The sequence below is a fragment of the Oncorhynchus kisutch genome, linkage group LG13, assembly GCF_002021735.2.
Source record: "Oncorhynchus kisutch isolate 150728-3 linkage group LG13, Okis_V2, whole genome shotgun sequence".
Taxonomy (NCBI): Eukaryota; Metazoa; Chordata; class Actinopteri; order Salmoniformes; family Salmonidae; genus Oncorhynchus; species Oncorhynchus kisutch.
Window position 1 is genome coordinate 2,169,580 of NC_034186.2, and position 21,120 is coordinate 2,190,699.

The 21,120-nt window shown below is 40.4% G+C and overlaps 1 protein-coding gene and 1 long non-coding RNA gene across 2 annotated transcripts in view; both read right to left on the minus strand.

The window, feature by feature from the left end:
• Positions 1–9,729: 9,729 nt before the first annotated feature.
• On the minus strand, positions 9,730–10,690 carry LOC116376731 (uncharacterized). The gene is made up of 2 exons (XR_004212142.1): positions 9,876–10,690; positions 9,730–9,818 (listed from the first exon to the last, which is right to left on the minus strand). It is a non-coding gene; the product is annotated as an uncharacterized LOC116376731 (long non-coding RNA).
• A 1,753-nt stretch (positions 10,691–12,443) lies between these two features.
• Positions 12,444–21,120, minus strand: part of LOC109880054 (sodium/potassium-transporting ATPase subunit beta-233) — a 22,582-nt gene continuing 13,905 nt past the window's right edge. Inside the window, exons 3-6 of the mRNA XM_031838159.1 lie at positions 16,335–16,490; positions 14,390–14,580; positions 13,889–13,972; positions 12,444–13,617 (exon numbers count right to left, since the gene is read on the minus strand). Of these exons, the coding sequence (XP_031694019.1) occupies positions 13,357–13,617; positions 13,889–13,972; positions 14,390–14,580; positions 16,335–16,490 (692 nt within the window). The 3' untranslated portion in view covers positions 12,444–13,356. The remainder of the gene's footprint in view (positions 13,618–13,888; positions 13,973–14,389; positions 14,581–16,334; positions 16,491–21,120) is intronic.

Consider the following 21,120-nt stretch of genomic DNA (forward strand, 5'->3'; position numbering starts at 1 on the left):
GTGTCAAAGTGTCAGATGTTACCATGGTATACTGAAGTATAATTACAAGCATTTCAGAAGTGTCAAAGTGTCAGATGTTACCATGGTATACTGAAGTATAATTACAAGCATTTCAGAAGTGTCAAAGTGTCAGATGTTACCATGGTATACTGAAGTATAATTACAAGCATTTCAGAAGTGTCAAAGTGTCAGATGTTACCATGGTATACTGAAGTATAATTACAAGCATTTCAGAAGTGTCAAAGTGTCAGATGTTACCATGGTATACTGAAGTATAATTACAAGCATTTCAGAAGTGTCAAAGTGTCAGATGTTACCATGGTATACTGAAGTATAATTACAAGCATTTCAGAAGTGTCAAAGTGTCAGATGTTACCATGGTATACTGAAGTATAATTACAAGCATTTCAGAAGTGTCAAAGTGTCAGATGTTACCATGGTATACTGAAGTATAATTACAAGCATTTCAGAAGTGTCAAAGTGTCAGATGTTACCATGGTATACTGAAGTATAATTACAAGCATTTCAGAAGTGTCAAAGTGTCAGATGTTACCATGGTATACTGAAGTATAATTACAAGCATTTCAGAAGTGTCAAAGTGTCAGATGTTACCATGGTATACTGAAGTATAATTACAAGCATTTCAGAAGTGTCAAAGTGTCAGATGTTACCATGGTATACTGAAGTATAATTACAAGCATTTCAGAAGTGTCAAAGTGTCAGATGTTACCATGGTATACTGAAGTATAATTACAAGCATTTCAGAAGTGTCAAAGTGTCAGATGTTACCATGGTATACTGAAGTATAATTACAAGCATTTCAGAAGTGTCAAAGTGTCAGATGTTACCATGGTATACTGAAGTATAATTACAAGCATTTCAGAAGTGTCAAAGTGTCAGATGTTACCATGGTATACTGAAGTATAATTACAAGCATTTCAGAAGTGTCAAAGTGTCAGATGTTACCATGGTATACTGAAGTATAATTACAAGCATTTCAGAAGTGTCAAAGTGTCAGATGTTACCATGGTATACTGAAGTATAATTACAAGCATTTCAGAAGTGTCAAAGTGTCAGATGTTACCATGGTATACTGAAGTATAATTACAAGCATTTCAGAAGTGTCAAAGTGTCAGATGTTACCATGGTATACTGAAGTATAATTACAAGCATTTCAGAAGTGTCAAAGTGTCAGATGTTACCATGGTATACTGAAGTATAATTACAAGCATTTCAGAAGTGTCAAAGTGTCAGATGTTACCATGGTATACTGAAGTATAATTACAAGCATTTCAGAAGTGTCAAAGTGTCAGATGTTACCATGGTATACTGAAGTATAATTACAAGCATTTCAGAAGTGTCAAAGTGTCAGATGTTACCATGGTATACTGAAGTATAATTACAAGCATTTCAGAAGTGTCAAAGTGTCAGATGTTACCATGGTATACTGAAGTATAATTACAAGCATTTCAGAAGTGTCAAAGTGTCAGATGTTACCATGGTATACTGAAGTATAATTACAAGCATTTCAGAAGTGTCAAAGTGTCAGATGTTACCATGGTATACTGAAGTATAATTACAAGCATTTCAGAAGTGTCAAAGTGTCAGATGTTACCATGGTATACTGAAGTATAATTACAAGCATTTCAGAAGTGTCAAAGTGTCAGATGTTACCATGGTATACTGAAGTATAATTACAAGCATTTCAGAAGTGTCAAAGTGTCAGATGTTACCATGGTATACTGAAGTATAATTACAAGCATTTCAGAAGTGTCAAAGTGTCAGATGTTACCATGGTATACTGAAGTATAATTACAAGCATTTCAGAAGTGTCAAAGTGTCAGATGTTACCATGGTATACTGAAGTATAATTACAAGCATTTCAGAAGTGTCAAAGTGTCAGATGTTACCATGGTATACTGAAGTATAATTACAAGCATTTCAGAAGTGTCAAAGTGTCAGATGTTACCATGGTATACTGAAGTATAATTACAAGCATTTCAGAAGTGTCAAAGTGTCAGATGTTACCATGGTATACTGAAGTATAATTACAAGCATTTCAGAAGTGTCAAAGTGTCAGATGTTACCATGGTATACTGAAGTATAATTACAAGCATTTCAGAAGTGTCAAAGTGTCAGATGTTACCATGGTATACTGAAGTATAATTACAAGCATTTCAGAAGTGTCAAAGTGTCAGATGTTACCATGGTATACTGAAGTATAATTACAAGCATTTCAGAAGTGTCAAAGTGTCAGATGTTACCATGGTATACTGAAGTATAATTACAAGCATTTCAGAAGTGTCAAAGTGTCAGATGTTACCATGGTATACTGAAGTATAATTACAAGCATTTCAGAAGTGTCAAAGTGTCAGATGTTACCATGGTATACTGAAGTATAATTACAAGCATTTCAGAAGTGTCAAAGTGTCAGATGTTACCATGGTATACTGAAGTATAATTACAAGCATTTCAGAAGTGTCAAAGTGTCAGATGTTACCATGGTATACTGAAGTATAATTACAAGCATTTCAGAAGTGTCAAAGTGTCAGATGTTACCATGGTATACTGAAGTATAATTACAAGCATTTCAGAAGTGTCAAAGTGTCAGATGTTACCATGGTATACTGAAGTATAATTACAAGCATTTCAGAAGTGTCAAAGTGTCAGATGTTACCATGGTATACTGAAGTATAATTACAAGCATTTCAGAAGTGTCAAAGTGTCAGATGTTACCATGGTATACTGAAGTATAATTACAAGCATTTCAGAAGTGTCAAAGTGTCAGATGTTACCATGGTATACTGAAGTATAATTACAAGCATTTCAGAAGTGTCAAAGTGTCAGATGTTACCATGGTATACTGAAGTATAATTACAAGCATTTCAGAAGTGTCAAAGTGTCAGATGTTACCATGGTATACTGAAGTATAATTACAAGCATTTCAGAAGTGTCAAAGTGTCAGATGTTACCATGGTATACTGAAGTATAATTACAAGCATTTCAGAAAGGCTTTTATTTATATACCTACATGATGTTGATGCAGAGTTCTGGGCCACATCCTGACTGATGGCAGCTCATTGTTGCATAATCAATGCTTGGAGTTTGTCAGAATTTGTGTGGTTTTGTTTGTCCACCCGCCTCTTGAGGATTGACCACAAGTTCTCAATGGGATTAAAGTCTGGGGAGTTTCCTGGTCATGGACCCAAAATATCAATGTTTTGTTCCCCGAGCCACTTAGTTATCACTTTTGCCTTGTGGCAAGGTGCTCCATCATGCTGGAAAAGGCATTGTTCGTCACCAAACTGTTCCTGGATGGTTGGGAGAAGTTGCTCTCGGAGGATGTGTTGGTACCATTCTTTATTCATGGCTGTGTTCTTAGGCAAAATTGTGAGTGAGCCCATTCCCTTGGCTAAGAAGCAACCCCACACATGAATGGTCTTAGGATGCTTTACTGTTGGCATGACACAGGATTGATGGTAGCGCTCACTTTGTCTTCTCTGCACAAGCTTTTTTCCGGATGCCCCAAATAATCGGAAAGGGGATTCATCAGAGAAAATGACTTTACCCCAGTCCTCAGCAGTCCAATCCCTACACCTTTTACAGAATATCAGTCTGTCCCTGATGTTTTTCCTGGAGAGAAGTGGCTTCTTTGCTGCCCTTCTTGACCCCAGGCCATCCTCCAAAAGTCTTCACCTCACTGTGCGTGCAGATGCACTCACACCTGCCTGCTGCCATTCCTGAGCAAGCTCTGTACTGGTGGTGCCCCGATCCCGCAGCTGAATCAACTTTAGGAGACGGTCCTGGCGCTTGCTGGACTTTCTTGGGCGCCCTGAAGCCTTCTTCACAACAATTGAACCGCTCTCCTTTAAGTTCTTGATGATCCGATAAATGGTTGATTTAGGTGCAGTCTTACTGGCAGCAATATCCTTGCCTGTGAAGCACTTTTTGTGCAAAGCAATGATGAAGGCACATGTACCTTGCAGGTAACCATGGTTGACAGAGGAAGAACAATGATTCCAAGCACCACCCATATTTTGAAGCTTCTAGTCTGTTATTCGAACTCAATCAGCATGACAGAGTGATCTCCAGCCTTGTCCTCGTCAACACTCACACCTGTGTTAACGAGAGAATCACTGACATGATGTCAGCTGGTCCTTTTGTGGCAGGGCTGAAATGCAGTGGAAATGTTTTTTTGGGGATTCAGTCATTTGCATGGCAAATAGGGACTTTGCAATTAATTGTAATTCATCTGAGCACTCTTCATAACATTCTGGAGTATATGCAAATTGCCATCATACAAACTGAGGCAACAGACATTGAAAATGTATATTTGTGTCATTCTCAAAACATTTGGCCACGACTGTACACACAATACCACATAATGACAAAATGAAAACATGTTTTTTTAATTTCTGCAAATGTATTGAAAATTAAATACAGAAATATCTAATTGACATAAGTCTTCCAACCCCTCAGTCAAGGGGGCGGCACATAGCCTAGTGGTTAGAGAATTGGACTAGTAACCAAAGGTTGCAAGATTGAATCCCCGAGCTGACAAGGTGAAAATCGGCCGTACTGCCCCCTGAACAAGGCAGTTATCTCACTGTTTCTAGGCTGTCATTGAAAATAAGAATTTGTTCTTAACTGACTTGCCTAGTTGAAAGAAAATCACCTTTGGCATCAATTACAGCTGTGAGTATTTTTGGTCTCTAAGCACACCTGGATTGTACAATATTTACACATTATTCTTTTATAAAATTCTTCAAGTTGGTTGTTGATCATTGCTAGACAGACATTTTCAAGCCGATTTTAAATAAATAATAAATAAATGTAATTAGGCCACTCGGAAGCATTCAATGTCGTCTTGGTAAGCAACTCCAGTCTATATTTGTCCTTGTGTTTTAGGTTGTTGTCCTCCTGAAAGGTGAATTTGTCTCCCGGTGTCTGTTGGAAAGCAGGCTAGCTCGGATTTTACCTGTGCTTTCCTCAATTCCATTTAGTTTTATCCTTTAAAAAAAACTGGTCCTTGCCGATGACAAGCACACCCATAACATGATGCAGCCACCACCATGCTTTAAAATATGAAGAGTGATACTCAGTGATGTGTTGTGTTGGATTTGTGCGTTTTGTATTCAGGATATCAAGCACTTTTCTTTGCCACGTTTTACTTTACTGCCTTGTTGTAAACAGGATGCAGTTTTACTTTACTGCCTTGTTGTAAACAGGATGCAGTTTTACTTTAATGTCCACAGGATGCAGTTTTACTTTACTGCCTTGTTGTAAACAGGATGCAGTTTTACTTTAATGTCCACAGGATGCTGTTTTACTTTACTGCCTTGTTGTACACAGGATGCAGTTTTACTTTACTGCCTTGTTGTACACAGGATGCAGTTTTACTTTAATGTCCACAGGATGCAGTTTTACTTTACTGCCTTGTTGTACACAGGATGCGGTTTTACTTTACTGCCTTGTTGTAAACAGGATGCAGTTTTACTTTACTGCCTTGTTGTAAACAGGATGCAGTTTTACTTTAATGTCCACAGGATGCAGTTTTACTTTACTGCCTTGTTGTAAACAGGATGCAGTTTTACTTTAATGTCCACACGATGCAGTTTTACTTTACTGCCTTGTTGTACACAGGATGAAGTTTTACTTTACTGCCTTGTTGTACACAGGATGCAGTTTTACTTTAATGTCCACAGGATGAAGTTTTACTTTACTGCCTTGTTGTACACAGGATGCGGTTTTACTTTACTGCCTTGTTGTACACAGGATGCAGTTTTACTTTACTGCCTTGTTGTACACAGGATGCAGTTTTACTTTACTGCCTTGTTGTACACAGGATGCATGTTTTACTTTACTGCCTTGTTGTACACAGGATGCAGTTTTACTTTACTGCCTTGTTGTAAACAGGATGAAGTTTTACTTTCCTGCCTTGTTGTACACAGGATGCAGTTTTACTTTACTGCCTTGTTGTACACAGGATGAAGTTTTACTTTACTGCCTTGTTGTACACAGGATGCAGTTTTACTTTACTGCCTTGTTGTAAACAGGATGCAGTTTTACTTTACTTCCTTGTTGTACACAGGATGCAGTTGTACTTTACTGCCTTGTTGTAAACAGGATGCAGTTTTACTTTACTGCCTTGTTGTACACAGGATGCAGTTTTACTTTACTGCCTTGTTGTAAACAGGATGCAGTTTTACTTTACTGCCTTGTTGTACACAGGATGAAGTTTTACTTTACTGCCTTGTTGTAAACAGGATGCCGTTTTACTTTACTGCCTTGTTGTAGACAGGATGCAGTTTTACTTTACTGCCCTGTTGTAAACAGGATGCAGTTTTACTTTCCTGCCTTGTTGTACACAGGATGCAGTTTTAATTTAATGTCCACAGGATGCAGTTTTACTTTACTGCCTTGTTGTAAACAGGATGCAGTTTTACTTTACTGCCTTGTTGTAAACAGGAAGCAGTTTTACTTTACTGCCTTGTTGTACACAGGATGCAGTTTTACTTTACCGCCTTGTTGTACACAGGATGCGGTTTTACTTTACTGCCTTGTTGTACACAGGATGCAGTTTTACTTTGCTGCCTTGTTGTACACAGGATGCAGTTTTACTTTACTGCCTTGTTGTAAACAGGATGCATGTTTTACTTTACTGCCTTGTTGTACACAGGATGCATGTTTTACTTTACTGCCTTGTTGTAAACAGGATGCAGTTTTACTTTACTGCCTTGTTGTAAACAGGATGGAGTTTTACTTTACTGCCTTGTTGTAAACAGGATGCATGTTTTACTTTACTGCCTTGTTGTAAACAGGATGCAGTTTTACTTTACTGCCTTGTTGTAAACAGGATGCAGTTTTACTTTACTGCCTTGTTGTACACAGGATACATGTTTTACTTTACTGCCTTGTTGTAAACAGGAAACAGGAAGCAGTGTCTCATAACTCCAGTCTATGGGCTGAGAGAGAGAGAGAGAGAGAGAGAGAGAGAGAGAGAGAGAGAGAGAGAGAGAGAGAGAGAAAGAGAGGGGGGAGGGACGGAGGGAAGGAAGGAAGGAAGGAGGGAGGGGGGGAGGGAGGGAGGGGGGGGGAGGGAGGGAGGGGGAAGGAGGTAGGGAGAGAGGAGAGAGAGGGAAGGAAGGAGGTAGGGAGTGAGAGAGAGAGGAGAGAGAGAGGGAGGAGGGAGGGAGGAGAGAGAGGGAGGAGGGAGGGAGGGGGGGAGAGAGGGAAGGAAGGAAGGAAGGAGGGAGAGAGGGGGGAGGTAGAGAGAGAGGGAAGGAAGGAGGGGGAGAGAGAGAGGGAAGGAAGGAAAGGTGGAGAGAGGGGAGAGAGAGGGAAGGAAGGAGGGAGGGAGAGAGAGGGAGGGGGGGAGAGATAGAGATGAGGGGGGTTAGAGGGAGGGAGAGAGAGAGGGAAGGAAGGAAGGAGGGAGAGAGGGGGGAGGGAGGGAGGGAGGGAGGGAGAGGGAGGGAAGGAAGGAAGGAGGGAGGGAGAGGGAGAGAGGGAAGGAAGGAGGGAGGGAAGGAGGGGAGGTAGGGAAGGAGGGGAGTGAGAGAGGGAGGAGGGGAGGGAGGGAGAGAGGGAGAGAAGGAGGAGGTCTGACCTGTTGGACAGCATTGTTGTGGCAAGAGAGAGAGCAGAGCTCCTGATCTGTGGCGCAGTGAGTGGAGCGGCCTGGCTCCTTGTTAATCATTAGCCTGGTGACTGGCTGTGCTGAGCTGCCTAACACATTCCAGGGCCCAGATGAACCACTGTGGCCCAGCACAGAGCAGAGAGGATAGGACCACTACACTGGACTGGAACCAGTCCACAGTCCACTCCGACTAACCTTGAACTATTCTGTTATAGACCTGTATAACTCTGTTATAGACCTGTCTAACTCTGTTATAGACCCTTCTAACTCTCTCTGTTATAGACCTGTCTAACTCTGTTATAGACCTGTCTAACACCCTCTGTTATAGACCTGTCTAACTCTCTCTGTTATAGTCCTGTCTAACTGTTATAGACCTGTCTAACTCTCTCTGTTATAGACCTGTCTAACTGTTATAGACCTGTCTAACTCTCTCTGTTATAGTCCTGTCTAACTGTTATAGACCTGTCTAACTATCTCTGTTATAGACCTGTCTAACTCTCTCTGTTATAGACCTGTCTAACTGTTATAGACCTGTCTAACACCCTCTGTTATATACCTGTCTAACTCCCTCTGTTATAGACCTGTCTAACTGTTATAGACATGTCTAACTCTCTCTGTTATAGACCTGTCTAACTCCCTCTGTTATAGACCTGTCTAACTGTTATAGACCTGTCTAACTGTTATAGACCTGTCTAACTGTTATAGACCTGTCTAACTATCTCTGTTATAGACCTGTCTAACTGTTATAGACCTGTCTAACTCCCTCTGTTATAGACCTGTCTAACTGTTATAGACCTGTCTAACTGTTATAGACCTGTCTAACTCCCTCTGTTATAGACCTGTCTAACTGTTATAGACCTGTCTAACTCCCTCTGTTATAGACCTGTCTAACTGTTATAGACCTGTCTAACTGTTATAGACCTGTCTAACTCTCTCTGTTATAGACCTGTCTAACTCCCTCTGTTATAGACCTGTCTAACTCTGTTATAGACCTGTCTAACTCTCTCTGTTATAGACCTGTCTAACTCTCTCTGTTATAGACCTGTCTAACTCTCTCTGTTATAGACCTGTCTAACTCCCTCTGTTATAGACCTGTCTAACTCTGTTATAGACCTGTCTAACTCTCTCTGTTATAGACCTGTCTAACTCTCTCTGTTATAGACCTGTCAAACTCTCTCTGTTATAGACCTGTCTAACTCTCTCTGTTATAGACCTGTCTAACACCCTCTGTTATATACCTGTCTAACTCCCTCTGTTATAGACCTGTCTAACTGTTATAGACCTGTCTAACTCTCTCTGTTATAGACCTGTCTAACTCTCTCTGTTATAGACCTGTCTAACTCTGTTATAGACCTGTCTAACTCTCTCTGTTATAGACCTGTCTAACTCTCTCTGTTATAGACCTGTCTAACTCTCTCTGTTATAGACCTGTCTAACTCCCTCTGTTATAGACCTGTCTAACTCTGTTATAGACCTGTCTAACTCTCTCTGTTATAGACCTGTCTAACTCTCTCTGTTATAGACCTGTCTAACTCTCTCTGTTATAGACCTGTCTAACTCTCTCTGTTATAGACCTGTCTAACACCCTCTGTTATATACCTGTCTAACTCCCTCTGTTATAGACCTGTCTAACTGTTATAGACCTGTCTAACTGTTATAGACCTGTCTAACTCTCTCTGTTATAGACCTGTCTAACTCTCTCTGTTATAGACCTGTCTAACTCTCTCTGTTATAGACCTGTCTAACTCTCTATGTTATAGACCTGTCTAACTCTGTTATAGACCTGTCTAACTCTGTTATAGACCTGTCTAACTCTCTCTGTTATAGACCTGTCTAACTCTCTCTGTTATAGACCTGTCCAACTCCTATTTATCTATCAATGTAATATGTTAGCTACATTAAATATAAACTAGAATTTCAGAAGCATTTTTAATTGATTGTTAATAGTTAATTCTATGTTCATTTTCCCTTTCAACAGCTCCAATATTTCTTCAAGATTTTGGATGGATAAACTCTTTTTTTTACACCACAAATACAAATATGCACATTCCATTTCTATGAGTATGTATTTAAATAAAATACATTTTGACTGCAGGACACATTTCTCAATTTATTTTTCTTTAAGGTCATATACCCAGATTCAATTAAATGACAAGAGCAGATGGACTACTGACAAAACCTCCTATTACACAGGGTTGCATTGCTTCTGATATTCTAACTTTTACACCAACAAAACCTCCTATTACACAGGGTTGCATTGCTTCTGATATTCTAACTTTTACACCAACAAAACCTCCTATTACACAGGGTTGCATTGCTTCTGATATTCTAACTTTTACACCAACAAAACCTCCTATTACACAGGGTTGCATTGCTTCTGATATTCTAACTTTTACACCAACAAAACCTCCTATTACACAGGGTTGCATTGCTTCTGATATTCTAACTTTTACACCAACAAAACCTCCTATTACACAGGGTTGCATTGCTTCTGATATTCTAACTTTTACACCAACAAAACCTCCTATTACACAGGGTTGCATTGCTTCTGATATTCTAACTTTTACACCAACAAAACCTCCTATTACACAGGGTTGCATTGCTTCTGATATTCTAACTTTTACACCAACAAAACCTCCTATTACACAGGGTTGCATTGCTTCTGATATTCTAACTTTTGGACCAGTGACTTTGGTATCGGATTCATACATTTAAACCTTTCCTGCAAAAAAAATAAAAATAAATGTACAACTGCATAAATATATAATTCTTCCAGCATGAAAATGGTTAAAACATTCATTAGAAAGTTACACCGCGTCATGTGATGTCTCCAGCAACAACAAAAAAAGGTTGGTTTTAAAAGCACTGAGTTGCTGTCAGTGTTTCCATGAAGGAGGAAGGAAGATAGTCTTCCCTGCCTGCTGATGGACACACAGAACACAGCTAGTTGGAGACTACAGAGAGAAGAAGAGGAGGAGGAGAAGCATCACAGAGAGAAGAAGAGGAGGAGGAGAAGCATCACAGAGAGAAGAAGAAGAGGAGGAGGAGAAGCATCAGACAGAGAAGAAGAAGAGGAGGAGAAGCATCACAGAGAGAAGAAGAGGAGGAGGAGGTAAAGCATCACAGAGAGAAGAAGAAGAGGAGGAGGAGAAGCATCAGACAGAGAAGAAGAGGAGGAGGAGGAGAAGCATCACAGAGAGAAGAAGAGGAGGAGGAGGTAAAGCATCACAGAGAGAAGAAGAAGAGGAGGAGGAGAAGCATCAGACAGAGAAGAAGAAGAAGAGGAGGAGGAGAAGCATCAGACAGAGAAGAAGAGGAGGAGAAGCATCACAAAGAGGAGGAGGAGAAGCATCAGACAAAGAAGAAGAAGAGGAGGAGGAGGAGAAGCATCACAGAGAGAAGAAGAGGAGGAGGAGAAGCATCAGACAGAGAGAAGAAGAGGAGGAGGTGGAAGGAGAAGTGTCAGAGAGAGAGAAGAGGAGGAGGAGGTGGAAGGAGAAGAAGAGGAGGAGGTGGAAGGAGAAGTGTCAGAGAGAGAGAAGAGGAGGAGGAGATGGAAGGAGAAGAAGAGGAGGAGGTGGAAGGAGAAATGTCAGAGAGAAGAAGAGGAGGAGGTGGAAGGAGAAGTGTCAGAGAGAAGAAGAGGAGGAGGTGGAAGGAGAAGAAGAGGAGGAGGTGGAAGGAGAAGTGTCAGAGAGAAGAAGAGGAGGTGGAAGGAGAAATGTCAGAGAGAAGAAGAGGAGGAGGTGGAAGGAGAAGAAGAGGAGGAGGTGGAACGAGAAGAAGAGGAGGAGGAGATCAGTCACACTCAGACCTAGAGAGAGATCAGTCACACTCAGATCTAGAGAGAGATCAGTCACACTCAGACCTAGAGAGAGATCAGTCACACTCAGACCTAGAGAGAGATCAGTCACACTCAGACCTAGAGAGAGAGATCAGTCATACTCAGACCTAGAGAGAGATCAGTCACACTCAGACCTAGAGAGATCAGTCACACTCAGACCTAGAGAGAGATCAGTCACACTCAGACCTAGAGAGAGAGATCAGTCATACTCAGACCTAGAGAGAGATCAGTCACACTCAGACCTAGAGAGAGATCAGTCACACTCAGACCTAGAGAGATCAGTCACACTCAGACCTAGAGAGAGATCAGTCACACTCAGACCTAGAGAGAGATCACTCACACTCAGACCTAGAGAGAGATCAGTCACACTCAGACCTAGAGAGAGATCAGTCACACTCAGACCTAGAGAGAGATCAGTCACACTCAGACCTAGAGAGAGATCAGTCACACTCAGACCTAAAGAGAGATCAGTCACACTCAGACCTAGAGAGAGATCAGTCACACTCAGACCTAGAGAGATCAGTCAGACCTAGAGAGAGATCACTCACACTCAGACCTAGAGAGAGATCAGTCACACTCAGACCTAGAGAGAGATCAGTCACACTCAGACCTAGAGAGAGATCACTCACACTCAGACCTAGAGAGAGATCAGTCACACTCAGACCTAGAGAGAGATCAGTCACACTCAGACCTAGAGAGAGATCACTCATACTCAGACCTAGAGAGAGATCAGTCACACTCAGACCTAGAGAGAGATCAGTCACACTCAGACCTAGAGAGAGATCACTCAGACCTAGAGAGAGATCACTCAGACCTAGAGAGAGATCACTCAGACCTAGAGAGAGACCACTCAGACCTAGAGAGAGACCACTCAGACCTAGAGAGAGATTAGAGCGTACCATGCCAGTCATTTCATTTAGTAAGAGTACATTAGCACACATTCACACACTCACATTTTTAAAAAACGAACACATTTAACACATAAACACAAACACTTAAAGACACACACACACCTTGGACCACTAAAGCCTACTGACAATAGACTAGAGAAATTACAACATGGCTTGGAAAGGACCACTGTATGCCACTACTGTACTGGAGACTCCAACCATATATAGGAAGGACATTAGGCAGAATACTTAGGGGGACAGACAGAAACACTGCTCGCTACATAACAGTAGTAGAATTGCTATTTACAGTAAAATATGAATGTCCCATGGCTCAAGGACTTCTCATTTACAGTAGAATAAATATGTTGCTATTGTTACTCTTCCTGTAAAGTACATTCTAACCCTAGACATTATGCAGAAAAGACAGGTGTGATGTACATTCTAACCCTAGACATTATGAAAAGACAGGTGTAATGTACATTCTAACCCTAGACATTATGAAAAGACAGGTGTAATGTACATTCTAACCCTAGACATTATGAAAAGACAGGTGTAATGTACATTCTAACCCTAGACATTATGAAAAGACAGGTGTAATGTACATCCTAACCCTAGACATTATGAAAAGACAGGTGTAATGTACATCCTAACCCTAGACATTATGAAAAGACAGGTGTAAAGCACACAGATTAACTGTAGGTCCCGTATATTATGAAAAGACAGGTGTAAAGCACACAGATTAACTGTAGGTCCCGTATATTATGAAAAGACAGGTGTAAAGCACACAGATTAACTGTAGGTCCCGTACATTATGAAAAGACAGGTGTAAAGCACACAGATTAACTGTAGGTCCCGTACATTATGAAAGTTTGTTCCAAGACAAGTCATGATTTAATTGAATTATTTTTCTTTATTTAAATCAACTTAAATCAACTTGTTTTGAAATAGGGGCAGAGAAAAAGTGCTTATTTTCATAGCTGAGGTCATGAATCGGTGATGGTGAACTTAACGTCAAAGCGTCCTTGGTAGCGATCTTTCTCGCTGTAGTCAATGTTCGCTCCATACACTTTGCACTCAAGACGCAGCTCCTCGTTGAAGGTGAGGTTGGTAAACTGGATGGCCACCAGAGGCTGTAGGTAATTGGGGTGCAGCAGCTTGCCATAGTAGGGGTAGTACTGGAGGGGGAACCCCATGCCCATTCCATAGTACTTGATCTCACCAATCTTGCTAGCATCCTCCTCTCTCTGTGGAGAATGACAGGATGGCATCCCAGTTAGTGGACTTTCCCGAAGGTAAAAACCACATACAGATACCTAGCATAGCATTTATCCAGATAACTAAAGCTTCATGGTGTGGTTGCATCAGAAATGGCACCCTATAGAGTGCACTACTTTTCACCAGAGCCCTATTGACCCTGGTCAAAAGTAGTGTACTATATAGGGAATAGGGTACAATTTTGGATGCAGTATACTGTATATGTTCATGATGTGCTTCACAGTGCCATGTGTGGCGTACCTTGTTCTGACAGTGGATGGGGATAACGTTGGTCTGGACTCTGCTCTGGCCGGCTTCAGGGACGGAAGCACTGTTGGTTGGAGGCTGAAACAAAACCCAGACCAATCAGCATTATCATATTAACCTATCACAGACAGACCAACAGCATTATCAAAGTAACCTATCACAGACAGACCCATCAGCATTATCATATTAACCTATCACAGACAGACAAATAAGCATTATCACATTAACCTATCACAGACAGACCAATCAGCATTATCATATTAACCTATCACAGACGGACCAATCAGCATTATCATATTAACCTATCACAGACAGACCAAGCAGCATTATCATATTAACCTATCACGGACAGACCCATCAGCATTATCATATTAACCTATCACAGACAGACCATCAGCATTATCATATTAAGAAACCTAAAATAAATAAATACATTTTCTGAGAGTTAGCTAATCAATGGCATAAACTAGATTAGCGTGGGGCAGGTGGACATACCCTTGGTCGGAAGTTGATGATCCTGTTGAGCTTGGCGATCAGACAGGGTTTCCCATCCTTGAAGCCAAAGTTTTCGTCGTGACCATCCAGACCAGCACAGGGTCCCAGCCAGGTCCGCTTGAACCTGCAGGCCTTCCTCGCTCCAAGGTCACTCTCCAGCTCACCACGGTCCCTGTACGATTCAGGTAATGCTACAGGCACAGAGAGACCAATTAGATCAGTCACCTGAGCAGACAATATAGACCAGTAACTAAACCCTAACAGGGTACATTAATACCCCAGACACAGCATAACTAAACCCTAACAGGGTACATTAATACACCAGACACAGCATAACTAAACCCTAACAGGGTACATTAATACACCAGACACAGCATAACTAAACCCTAACAGGGTACATTAATACACCAGACACTGCATAACTAAACCCTAACAGGGTACATTAATACACCAGACACAGCATAACTAAACCCTAACAGGGTACATTAATACATTAATACACCCAACACAGCATAACTAAACCCTAACAGGGTACATTAATACCTCCAGACACGGCATAACTAAACCCTAACAGGGTACATTAATACATTAATACCCCAGACACAGCATAACTAAACCCTAACAGGGTACATTAATACACCAGACACATCATAACTAAACCCTAACAGGGTACATCAATACCCCCAGACACAGAATAACTAAACCCTAACAGGGTACATTAATACCCCCAGACACAGCATAACTACACCCTAACAGGGTACATTAATACACCCAGACACAGCATAACTAAACCCTAACAGGGTACATTAATACACCAGACACAGCATAACTAAACCCTAACAGGGTACATTAATACACCAGACACAGCATAACTAAACCCTAACAGGGTACATTAATACACCAGACACAGCATAACTAAACCCTAACATGGTACATTAATACCCCCAGACACAGCATAACTACACCCTAACAGGGTACATTAATACACCCAGACACAGCATAACTAAACCCTAACAGGGTACATTAATACACCAGACACAGCATAACTAAACCCTAACAGGGTACATTAATACCCCAGACACAGCATAACTAAACCCTAACATGGTACATTAATACCCCAGACACAGCATAACTAAACCCTAACAGGGTACATTAATACACCAGACACAGCATAACTAAACCCTAACAGGGTACATTAATACACCAGACACAGCATAACTAAACCCTAACAGGGTACATTAATACCCCAGACACAGCATAACTAAACCCTAACAGGGCTACTAGTCTGTACTGGTGTCTACTAGTCTGTACTAGTGTCTACTAGTCTGTACCAGTGTCTACTAGTGTCTACTAGTCTGTACTAGTGTCTACTAGTTTCTACTAGTCTGTACTAGTTTCTACTAGTCTGTACCAGTGTCTACTAGTGTCTACTAGTCTGTACTAGTTTCTACTAGTCTGTACTAGTGTCTACTAGTTTCTACTAGTCTGTACTAGTTTCTACTAGTCTGTACCAGTGTATACTAGTGTCTACTAGTCTGTACTAGTTTCTACTTGTCTGTACTAGTGTCTACTAGTCTGTACTAGTTTGTACTAGTGTCTACTAATCTGTACCAGTGTCTACTAGTGTCTACTAGTTTCTACTAGTCTGTACTAGTTTCTACTAGTCTGTACCAGAGCCTACTAGTCTGTACTAGTGTCTACTAGTTTCTACTAGTCTGTACTAGTGTCTACTAGTGTCTACTAGTCTGTACTAGTTTCTACTAGTCTGTACTAGTGTCTACTAGTTTCTACTAGTCTGTACTAGTGTCTACTAGTGTCTACTAGGCTGTACCAGTGTCTACTAGTGTCTACTAGTTTCTACTAGTCTGTACTAGTGTCTACTAGTGTCTACTAGGCTGTACCAGTGTCTACTAGTGTCTACTAGTTTCTACTAGTCTGTACTTGCCTCCACAGTCTTCGTACTTGTTCTGGTCGGTCTGCCTCTCCTCATCGTACATCTCCAGGAAGTCCTTGATGCTCTTGGTGTATTTCAGATACGTCTCCACATCGTTGACGTTGTAAGAGATCTCAAACTTCTCAGAGCGTGGGGTGTGGGATAGACCTGTAGATAGACAACACACTGGGTCAGTATGGATGATAGATCTGTAGATAGACAACACACTGGGTCAGTATGGATGATAGATCTGTAGATAGACAACACACTGGGTCAGTATGGATGATAGATCTGTAGATAGACAACACACTGGGTCAGTATGGATGATAGATCTGTAGATAGACAACACACTGGGTCAGTATGGATGATAGATCTGTAGATAGACAACACACTGGGTCAGTATGGATGATAGACAACACACTGTGTCAGTATGGATGATAGACAACACACTGGGTCAGTATGGATGATAGACAACACACTGGGTCAGTATGGATGATAGACAACACACTGGGTCAGTATGGATGATAGACAACACACTGGGTCAGTATGGATGATAGACAACACACTAGGTCAGTATGGATGATAGACAACACACTGGGTCAGTATGGATGATAGACCTGTAGATTGACAACACACTGGGTCAGTATGGATGATAGATCTGTAGATAGACAACACACTGGGTCAGTATGGATGATAGATCTGTAGATAGACAACACACTGGGTCAGTATGGATGATAGATCTGTAGATAGACAACACACTGGGTCAGTATGGATGATAGATCTGTAGATAGACAACACACTGGGTCAGTATGGATGATAGATCTGTAGATAGACAACACACTAGGTCAGTATGGATGATAGACAACACACTGGGTCAGTATGGATGATAGACAACACACTAGGTCAGTATGGATGATAGACAACACACTGGGTCAGTATGGATGATAGAGAAAGTACAGCCAGGTGCAGAGGGCATAAATTGGGTCATACTATGTATCTATTTGGACGGTGAAGCTAACACTATTCATTTGGCTCTATACTCCAGCATTTTGGATTTGAGATTTTTTTTAAAGATATATGATGCGACAAAATGTCATATTTAATTTTTTTATATTTTTTATACGTACAATTGAAGTGGGAAGTTTACATCCACTTAGGTTGGAGTCATTAAAACTAGTTTACATCCACTTAGGTTGGAGTCATTAAAACTAGTTTACATCCACTTAGGTTGGAGTCATTAAAACTAGTTTACATCCACTTAGGTTGGAGTCATTAAAACTAGTTTACATCCACTTAGGTTGGAGTCATTAAAACTAGTTTACATACACTTAGGTTGGAGTCATTAAAACTAGTTTACATCCACTTAGGTTGGAGTCATTAAAACTAGTTTACATCCACTTAGGTTGGAGTCATTAAAACTAGTTTACATCCACTTAGGTTGGAGTCATTAAAACTAGTTTACATCCACTTAGGTTGGAGTCATTAAAACTAGTTTACATCCACTTAGGTTGGAGTCATTAAAACTAGTTTACATCCACTTAGGTTGGAGTCATTAAAACTAGTTTACATCCAATCCACTTAGGTTGGAGTCATTAAAACTAGTTTACATCCACTTAGGTTGGAGTCATTAAAACTAGTTTACATCCACTTAGGTTGGAGTCATTAAAACTAGTTTACATCCACTTAGGTTGGAGTCATTAAAACTAGTTTACATCCACTTAGGTTGGAGTCATTAAAACTAGTTTACATCCACTTAGGTTGGAGTCATTAAAACTAGTTTACATCCACTTAGGTTGGAGTCATTAAAACTAGTTTACATCCACTTAGGTTGGAGTCATTAAAACTAGTTTACATCCACTTAGGTTGGAGTCATTAAAACTAGTTTACATCCACTTAGGTTGGAGTCATTAAAACTAGTTTACATCCACTTAGGTTGGAGTCATTAAAACTAGTTTACATCCACTTAGGTTGGAGTCATTAAAACTAGTTTACATCCACTTAGGTTGGAGTCATTAAACTAGTTTACATCCACTTAGGTTGGAGTCATTAAAACTAGTTTACATCCACTTAGGTTGGAGTCATTAAAACTAGTTTACATCCACTTAGGTTGGAGTCATTAAAACTAGTTTACATCCACTTAGGTTGGAGTCATTAAAACTAGTTTACATCCACTTAGGTTGGAGTCATTAAAACTAGTTTACATCCACTCAGGTTGGAGTCATTAAAACTAGTTTACATCCACTCAGGTTGGAGTCATTAAAACTAGTTTACATCCACTTAGGTTGGAGTCATTAAAACTAGTTTACATCCACTTAGGTTGGAGTCATTAAAACTAGTTTGCATCCACTTAGGTTGGAGTCATTAAAACTAGTTTACATCCACTTAGGTTGGAGTCATTAAAACTAGTTTACATCCACTTAGGTTGGAGTCATTAAAACTAGTTTACATCCACTTAGGTTGGAGTCATTAAACTAGTTTACATCCACTTAGGTTGGAGTCATTAAAACTAGTTTACATCCACTTAGGTTGGAGTCATTAAAACTAGTTTACATCCACTTAGGTTGGAGTCATTAAAACTAGTTTACATCCACTTAGGTTGGAGTCATTAAAACTAGTTTACATCCACTTAGGTTGGAGTCATTAAAACTAGTTTACATCCACTTAGGTTGGAGTCATTAAAACTAGTTTACATCCACTTAGGTTGGAGTCATTAAAACTAGTTTACATCCACTTAGGTTGGAGTCATTAAAACTAGTTTACATCCACTTAGGTTGGAGTCATTAAAACTAGTTTACATCCACTTAGGTTGGAGTCATTAAAACTAGTTTACATCCACTTAGGTTGGAGTCATTAAAACTAGTTTACATCCACTTAGGTTGGAGTCATTAAAACTAGTTTACATCCACTTAGGTTGGAGTCATTAAAACTAGTTTACATCCACTTAGGTTGGAGTCATTAAAACTAGTTTACATCCACTTAGGTTGGAGTCATTAAAACTAGTTTACATCCACTTAGGTTGGAGTCATTAAAACTAGTTTACATCCACTTAGGTTGGAGTCATTAAAACTAGTTTACATCCACTTAGGTTGGAGTCATTAAAACTAGTTTACATCCACTTAGGTTGGAGTCATTAAAACTAGTTTACATCCACTTAGGTTGGAGTCATTAAAACTAGTTTACATCCACTTAGGTTGGAGTCATTAAAACTAGTTTACATCCACTTAGGTTGGAGTCATTAAAACTAGTTTACATCCACTTAGGTTGGAGTCATTAAAACTAGTTTACATCCACTTAGGTTGGAGTCATTAAAACTAGTTTACATCCACTTAGGTTGGAGTCATTAAAACTAGTTTACATCCACTTAGGTTGGAGTCATTAAAACTAGTTTACATACACTTAGGTTGGAGTCATTAAAACTCGTTTACATCCACTTAGGTTGGAGTCATTAAAACTAGTTTACATCCACTTAGGTTGGAGTCATTAAAACTAGTTTACATACACTTAGGTTGGAGTCATTAAAACTCGTTTTTCAACCACTCCACAAATTGGGAGTGTGCTTCTTTGTGCATGACACAAGTCATTTTTCCAACAATTATTTACAGACAGATTATTTCACTTATAATTCATTGTATCACAATTCCAGTGGGTCAGAAGTTTACATACACTAAGTTGACTGTGCCTTTAAACAGCTTGGAAAATTCCAGAAAATGATGTCATGGCTTTAGAAGCTTCTGATAGGCCAATTGACATCATTTGAGTCAATTGGAGGTGTACCTGTGGATGTATTTCAAGGCCTGCCTTCAAACTCAGTGCCTCTTTGCTTGACATCATGGGGAAATCAACCAAGACCTCAGAAAAAAAATTGTAGACCACCAAGTCTGGTTCATCCTTGGGAGCAATTTCCAAACGCCTGAAGGCACCACGTTCATCTGTACAAACAATAGTACGCAAGTATAAACACCATGGGACCACACAGCCGCCATAACGCTCAGGAAGGAGACGCGTTCTGTCTCCTAGAGATGAACGGACTTTGGTGCAAAAAGTGCAAATCAATCCCAGAACAACAGCAAAGAACCTTGTGAAGATGCTGGAGGAAACAGGTACAAAAGTATCTATATCCACAGTAAAACGAGTTCTATATCGACATAACCTGAAAGGCCGCTCAGCAAGGAAGAAGCCACTGCTCCAAAACTGCCATAAAAAAGCCAGACTACGGTTTGCAACTGCACATGGGGACACAGATCGTACTTTTTTGGAGAAATGTCGTCTGGTCTGATGAAACTAAAATAGAACTGCTTAGAACTGCTTGGCCATAATGACCATCGTTATATTTGGAGGAAAAAGGGGGAGGCTTGCAAGCTGAAGAACACCATCCCAACCGTGAAGCACGGGGGTGGCAGCATCATGTTGTGGGGGTGCTTTGCTGCAGGAGGGACTGGTGCACTTCACAAAATAGATGGCATCATGACCCCAAGCATACTTCCAAAGTTGTGGCAAAATAGCTTAAGGAAAACAAAGTCAAGGTATCGGAGTGGCCACCACAAAGCCCTGACCTCAATCCTATAGAAAATGTGTGGGCAGAACGTAAAAAGCGTGTGTGAGCAAGGAGGTCTACAAACCTGACTCAGTTACACCAGTTCTGTCAGGAGGAATGGGCCAAAATTCACCCAACTTATTGTGGGAAGCTTGTGGAAGGCTACCCGAAACGTTTGACCCAAGTTAAACAATTTAAAGGCAATGCTACCAAATACTAATTGAGTGTATGTAAACTTCTGACCCACTGGGAATGTGATGAAAG